This window comes from Triticum urartu, chromosome 4A (genome assembly GCF_056163025.1).
Source record: "Triticum urartu cultivar PI428250 chromosome 4A, HENAU_Tu73, whole genome shotgun sequence".
In the NCBI taxonomy this organism is placed as follows: domain Eukaryota; kingdom Viridiplantae; phylum Streptophyta; class Magnoliopsida; order Poales; family Poaceae; genus Triticum; species Triticum urartu.
The window spans coordinates 535,198,362-535,206,096 of record NC_141876.1 but is presented as its reverse complement, the minus strand read 5'-3'; the positions used below and the strand labels follow the sequence as shown (position 1 = coordinate 535,206,096).

General features: G+C 48.2%; 1 protein-coding gene across 1 annotated transcript; it reads left to right on the top strand.

Moving 5' to 3' along the window:
• The first annotated feature begins 2,333 nt into the window (after positions 1 to 2,333).
• On the top strand, positions 2,334 to 7,571 carry MAPR4 (membrane-associated progesterone binding protein 4). Its single transcript, XM_048716177.2, has 8 exons — positions 2,334 to 2,683; positions 3,103 to 3,179; positions 3,371 to 3,442; positions 3,841 to 3,878; positions 5,047 to 5,090; positions 5,745 to 5,791; positions 6,053 to 6,227; positions 7,168 to 7,571. Exons 1-8 carry the CDS (start codon positions 2,594 to 2,596, stop codon positions 7,336 to 7,338), a joined length of 714 nt encoding a protein of 237 aa, XP_048572134.1. The 5' UTR covers positions 2,334 to 2,593; the 3' UTR covers positions 7,339 to 7,571.
• Positions 7,572 to 7,735: the final 164 nt, after the last annotated feature.

Sequence of the window (7,735 nt, the reverse complement as noted above, 5' to 3'; positions counted from 1 at the left end):
GCTCCGGGGGCAAGTTGGAGATGGTATTTGGCTGAGGCGCTTCATGCTGAAGCACTTGCTGCGCCACTTCTGTACCCGTCCGAGGGCTTGCAGTTTGATAGTTGAAACTGATTCTGAGATGTGTGAACCCGTTGAAGAACAGGGACGATCACTGCGCGGAGACCAGCAGGATTCATCCTTCGCGAGATTCAGAGCTCAGTAAGAGCATCTCCAGCCGTTGGCCCTCCAGGGGGCGCCTAAAATCGCAGTTTGGGAGTGAGCCGGCGCAAAAATTGGGCCTCGGACGAGTTGGTCCCCAGCCACCGGCCCCAGGACCGTCCCCAGGCACGTTTAAAAATAAAATTTGTATAGCAAATTTCGGCACAGTTCGGCGAAATTCGGCTAAACACGATAAATTTCGGCAAACTTGGGCATATATTAGACATGTTTGCGGATTTTCATTACATAGCAAAATAGATAACTAATCTTAAAAAACTGGCTGAACGCCGAGTAGTCGCCGCCATCGTCGGACTTCTCCTTGACGTGGCTGTCCCTGGTGGACCCTTGACCGGCGTCGCCAACACGGGCTGGTGGCGGCGGCGCGTCGTTGTCGTCGCTGTCGCAGATGACGACGGCTCCGCCTTCGTCGCGGCCGCGTCGGCGCTCCGCGAAGCGGCGCACTGGCGCTCCTTCGCCTTCTCCAGGCGTTCCTTCTCCATCGCTATGGAATCCCTGCGCGCCCATTCCAGGGTCGCGTCGTCGTCGTCGAGCTCCGTCTTCACCGGCGCGGCCGGCTCCTTCTTCACCGACGCGAGCCCCGGTTCCGTCTTCACCGGCGCAAGCCCCGGCTCCGTCTTTGGCTTGACGAAGCGCGAAGGAGGAGCCGACGAGGAGGCGCGCCGGCCGCCCTCGTTGATGACGATGCCGGCGCTGCGAGTGCGCCGGCCGAGCGGCGTCTCCGCCGCGGGCTCGGCATTGACGCCGAGCAGGGCCGGAGTACCAGAGGAGTGTGAGGAAGATCGCGAGGAGGAAGAAGAGGAGGAGGACCCGAACCTCCTTGGCGCCTATGGCCCGGCGCGTCGGTGGTGCGCCGGGGCGGCCACCCTCGCCGGGTACGCCAACGGCGGGTCGTTGCCGCCCTCGAGGTACGTCAGCACGCCCTCGAGTGTGCGGCCGGGGACACCCCACCATAGGTGGCGCCCCTCGCTGTTCTTCTGGCCGCCGACCACCGGTGCGTCGTTGGTGGACGCCAACCGTTGCTGCTGGCGGCGCTCGAAGTACGCCGCCCAAGCCGCGTGGTTGTCGACGGCGTACTGGGGAAGGGAGAGCTGGGCGTCGGTGAGGGAGGCGCGTACGACCTCGACCTCCTCGGGGAAGTATTTGGGCTTGGCCACGACGTCGGGCAACGGGGGAACGGGCACTCCCCCGTCGCTGAGTCTCCACCCCATCGCTCTGGCGCGCATGTCCGGCGGCGCCGGGATGTTCGCCTGGAACAGGAGCCAGGACTCCTGTTCGCGCAGCGAATGGCGGCCGAAGCCGTTGGCCGCTGCCTCGTCTCCGGGGAAACGCTCTGCCATGGCGACGGGCTCGGGAGAGGTAGAGAGGGAGAGGGAGGGGCTGGGCGGCGGCACTCGGGAGAGGTAGAGGGAGGGACTGGACGGCGGCGAGGGGCGGGGCTGATGTGGGCACAGGCGAGTGAGGCCACCGGCTATATAGCCACGCCGCGCCCGTGTGAACGCGTGCGAGGGAGGGGAGGCGTCGGCGCGCCGTCCCGTGACGCGCCGCCTGTGAGGAATCAATGGCAAGGCTGACCGGCGGCAGCCTTGCCATTGATTCCTCGCGGGAACCGAGGCCGTTGGGGGAAGACGAGACGTCGTGTCGCTGACGCGGCTGGCCCATGGCTTTTTCGCGCCAAAACAGCTCGCCCCGGCACCCCAGGCGCCCCCCAGCGCGCCGGGTTCGGCCTGAGTCCGCCGGCGCTATTTTCGGGCCAGGCCGGCGAAAATCGAGCTCTTGAGACGCGACTGGACCGTTTTTTCGATGCCGATGCGAGAAAATCGACTGGGGAGGCCTTCTTTGAGACGCGGCTGGAGATGCTCTAAGATTTTAGTTTCTTGGGAGTCTCCTTGATATCAAAATCTTGCAAACTTCAAACTTGTGTACTGTGGGTAGTGCAAAATAGTGTTGATCGGTGCTTGTGCGAGTAAACTACTTCTTCCGTAAAGAAATATAAGAACGTTTAGATCACTAAAACCACGACAGATCCTGCGATATTTTTCATTCCAATTTCGAATTTTGTGGTTTCTGCTCACCATTCTTTAGTCCCTTCACTTTGTTTCCAAAAAATATTTGGACGCCGTTTTCGTGGCTTTCTTCAGACACGACAGGCAGGTCGAGTGGTCCGTCAGAAATCTGCCCGTAGCGCTCCGCCCCGGCCCTGCCCCGCCGTCGCCGTCACGCCGCCGCCGTCCCACCACCGCTCACTCCCGAGACTCGGACGGTCTCCCATCCGCGCTCAAAGCCTTCCGAAGCGACGCCGTCGCGTCCCAAGGAGGTGCTCCACTTCGTGGCGGCGCTCCTGGTGCTGGTGGATCTCTCGGTCGGAGCCACGAGCATGGCGCTCGGCGCCCGCCTCCTCCTGGGCCTCGCGCTGCTCGCGGCCCTCATCGCCGTCCTCCTCCAGCTCTACCGCCTCAGGAAGCCGGTGCGTTCGTCTCCCCCAAAATCTCCCGCTTCCCAGAGTCTGAGGCAGAGCTCGCTTGTTTATCTACTCTGCGAAGCTGCTTTGCTGCTTGTGCAACTAATTCAGAAGCTAAATTGCAGACGAACGGCTTCTTTGTCGATTAGACGTATCAATCGGCTAAGGGATTTGATCTAGACGCTAGGCATCCGTGCTGTATCAGGGTTGCAGCTTATATGTGGTGGAAGGGATGGGATTCAGTGTAACTGTGTAGTGGACTTCTGATTGGAGCTTCCTCTACCTTTATCTTTGGATTTAAGAAACAAGAGGATTTAAGGGACGTGGCCATTTTCGAGCTATAACTTTCTGAAGTTTGGAGGTCGAAAAAGTTTCCTGAGGTTGTAACACCCTTTTTCTCTTCTCATATCTGCTGCAATGTGCAGAGGTTGTGGACGCTGGAGGAGTTGTCGATATACAACGGAACAGATGAAGGGTTGCCCATATTGCTTGGTATTTTGGGGTATTCATACTTCTTTCTCTGCCTATATTGCTTCGTATTTTAGTAGAAAAAGATGTTCAATCTGTTCACTGGTGAATGCTAATTTAAATAAACCTACCTATTGCTTCAGCTGTATGTATGGTGTATTCGCTTAGTTCCAGCTTCTTGGAGTATATGTGAGCTTATCTTGCTTCTTTTTATTTGTAATGCAGCTCGGTGTTTGATGTCACAAAAGGAAGGTCACATTATGGCCCTGGAGGAGGCTATCACCACTTTTCGGGCAGGTTGCCATTTTATACTTCTGCTGTGTTCCAAATTCTGTTGTCGTAAACAGAACATTTCAGTTTTGTAGTTTTACGTATTTCCATGCCATGTTTTGTTACCTCTATGCAAATCATGTACGTACAATTTCAGAAATTTCCGCTTTAAACTTTCACGAGGTAACTGGATCCAGAAATGAACCTCAAAGCACTATTTGAATTTTGGGGGTCGAGCATTTTCCACTAGGAGTATTAGCAGTCTTAGCCCATTTGATGGTAATTTAAACTTCGGGTGCTGGGGCAGGGGCAAACAGAGACATAGCCTAGTCTATGATCAATTTTAATTTTGACAAATTTCAGTAAGCTTCCCTCATTTTCCTTTATTGTTTTATTCTGATATTAAAACGGCATTTCCTTAACAGGGACGCATCACGAGCTTTTGTTTCTGGAAATTTTACAGGTAAGATCATTCATCGTATTGCTGGTTTGTTGCATTTGGTAAATATGTTTGGTGATCCTGAATTGATGCTGGCTGTACTGAGCTGCATTTTATCTTTCGGGGCCTCCTTGACCTTCATCAAATTTACACAATTGATTTTTACTGCAAGCATCATAGTATACAATATATTTGAATTGTTTTTGGTTAGTTTTAGCTAAAAATCAATAGTTCATCCAACTACATATGGGACAGGGGAAACAGCAGCAGAAAGCATACTATATAACTTATCGGTCATGATGATGGAGCAATATATCAGTGAAAGTACTTTGATATTAGGATCAAACTAGCAGTATTTCTCAAGGAACTGTGACGCTACATAGCTCGACTCTTTTTAAAATAGGTTTGTACTACTTGTTAACGTAACTCTATTGCTTGTTGTTTTAAAATATAACTGGTCTTTGGCAATTGTTAACAAATCTTCATGTTAAATCGAGCTGCATCATGATAGTCTGGACTCACCAAAATAAGTGTATAGATCTTAAATTTTTCCTCAAATTAAGATGAGAATTTCTAGCCTTGAGAGCGAAACCATGTTTTGGTCGTATACTAGATATTATGTTTAGTTCTGCACTTCTGCACTAGCCCCATTGCTAAATCAAGGATCTTACATATGTATCGTCTCTTCAGAACTCATGCTTGGCTTAACTGTCTAGTACACCATTCTATCTCGACTACCTAGAAAGCTGCTCAAGGTGGTTAAATTTAGCTGACTTTTTAAATCAGGAGTGGCCTGCTGGGGACAAAAATGAGGAAAATAAGTCGCATGTCAGGTTAATGTATTTGCATCCTTGAGATATGACATTTGGATCCAAGCTGAGATAGAAGGGCTTGGATCAGTAGCTAATTAATCATAAAGTCAATAGGGAGGTTTGGTTGAAAATCAATACATAAGAGTACTGAATCAAGAAAAAATCATTAAATTATGTTAGTTGATTCAGCCTCTATATAGTGAAGAGAGGTGGCCGTGATATCGTTGCAGTCATAGATAACATGGAATTAACTTTTTAATATGTTTGAACTGTCACTGGCGGTAATTGTTGTGTACATCCATCAAAAATAAAAGAAAACCATCATAGTGACAAAGTTCATATGAACTGGCAATAGAATAACCACTTCTGTGCTTGAACAGGTGATGGGCTGACAGATTCTTTGCAGGGTTTATCTAGCATGGAGGTACAAGCATATCTTACCAATGATTTAATTGTATCCATAATGTCTGTACGGCTTACAACTTCTCTGTAGAGCTACTGAGCTAAGATTGTCAGAGTGATGTTTTTAGAGAACAACTACAGTCAAGCATGCACTACTAATTATTTATTCATAATATTTTTACAACTTCAATTTTATCTTTAGAGCTGGGTGATCAAAGATAAAGATGATTAGTATTAGTATAGTTAAGAAGTACTAGATGGTTAAGAATATTGACAACTTCAATTATAATGCGTACAATGGAGTTGTAGGCCTTTTGCTTCAAAGTTCAATGTACCAGCTAGTCAGCTACTGAACCTGTTTCTTATGTTAATGTTATTAATAGTTGGATCTTCTTACTTGTCATTGCATGGAAGTAGCTCATAGGTGCTAATGTGTAGAAAATATGTATGTCAACGCTGAATTACTGAGTAAATAATGAAAAGGTCGGCAGCTCGCTACAATCTTAATCGTGTGTATATTTTATTGAGTAATACTGATGAAGGCCGGTAACTTGGTACACTGACTGAAGTACTGAACATAACAGACATTCTAACAAATATATTTATTTTATTTTAGAGGTGTTCCCTTCCTTGTTGCTGAATTGTTTAATGTTATAGGGTTTTCACTTTCTTTCAGGTAAATAGCATTGTTGACTGGAGGAAATTTTACGTTGAGAGATACATGTGAGTTTTTTTCATTGCTGGTTGATCAAAGTTGCTTCTATTTTGTATTTTCGCGGGATGTGAATAACTCAAGAAGTTCTGTTCAATGTTTGAATGACTGTTTTTTTTTTCTTCTAAGACCTGTTACTCAAATTGTTTTGTTTATGTTAGTACATATATGCCTGTACAATGCGAAACATGTTAGTTTGTTGTGGATCATTTGATAAAAAGCTGACCTGGTATATGATGTATCCTTGGTAATATCCTAAATACATATTGCAGATTTGCTGGTAAAATTGTTGGACGCTACTACGACAGCGAGGGCAATCCTACAAAATATCTGAAGGGTGTGGAGATGAAGGCAAAAAGAGGTGCTCAGCTTCTTGAGAAGCAGAAGAGGGAGGAAGATAAAATACCCAGCTGTAATTCAAAATGGAGTGAGGCAGAGGGTGGAGAAGTAAGCAACCCATTCAACTGATTTCTATCGCTGCTGCTCTCAGTTTACTCAATCTTCTTTCTTAGATGGCTCGTGAATAATTTGGTTCTGACCGAAATTCATGGAATTTACATTATCTGGAGCATGCTTAGTGCAAACATATTGCACCTTGGTAGGGCAGTAGTGATTTAGGGCTTATTATGACTCTTGCGGGTAACCTTCCAGGCATCCATGTCGAGTCAGTTGCTTCTGGCATTTGCCACGAGTGACGGTTTTGTACTAACCCCATAGTTCGTAGTGTAACTACCATTTCTCGGCCTGACAATGGCCGAGTTTCAGCAAGCTGGCTCCAAAATGAGTCATGGAGTAATATATAGCAAATGAAATAGCACAAGAAACTACTTGTACTATTGATGAGAATGAGCAGTAACTTTGTGCAGCATGTTGGCACTGCTCACAAAACCCAGTGCATGTGGGGCTACTGTCCACTGATCTGTCTCCCGCATTTCTTCTCGTCCTTGCTTAGAGAGAGCCTTAGACCTACTGTAGCGACCATATCTTTGATGGGTGCTTGGCAGTGGGTATTCCAGGCACACTTGCTGAACCTAGTATGCAGGTGCTTCTCTGTAGACGTGGAACCTATGACTTGTGGCTTTCCCGGGGGGGCTGCTAGTGCTAGGCCCATAAATTCGATAGCAGTAGTACATGTAGATATAGAACATAGGAGCTTTGTCTTCCCTGGGGGCTTGCTAGGCCCATAAATTCGATACGAGTATCATCGGTCGAATTTATTACTGGCTGAAGCATTTCCACACAGCACCAACGCAGAGTTGAACGGTTGTTTCCCCCGCAACAGAGTCTGAAATTCTGAAAGAAGCGGTTTTGTGCTAACATCACATTTGGTCAAGCGTTAACCTGATGATTTCTAGGGAAATCTTGACGTTTTATTAATGGTGTGCAGGTTTGGTGCGAGACAGGGTACCCGAGGTTAGTGAGGAGGCCGGGCGACATAGCTCTGACGGGGCAGGTGAGCCAGCGGTGCGCCTGTTTCCAGGAGGGGGAGCTCGGGCGGCCGGGGCTAGTGGTGTACCAAGGCTGTGATTACCACTCCACATCGTGCATAGTCAAGTAGTAGTAGGAGTAGAATCTACGCTTCTCTTTCTCCATGCGTGCAGTTTTTTTTTTTTTGCATCTGGCTTTTTTTTTACTCATTGCAAGACCAGTAATTCTACGGTAGAGCACAGTAAGCAGATCCAAAGGCACCAGCCACACACCATGATGATGATCTCTGTGGGTATCCGGTGCAATCGTGTTGCTTCTGAAGCCAAGATATGCAATCGATTGGGAGGTTAATTGCGTCCAAAATCATTTCGAGAGCGAGGTGTGTGTGCAGGGGAGAGGAGGCCCGGTTGTTAGGGCAAAGGAGCGCTTTCCTTTTATGGAGCTTGGATCCACAACAAACAAAAACAAGCATACCATGCCATACCATACCATCTCTCGCTACAACGACCGTGAGCTTTCGGATATGC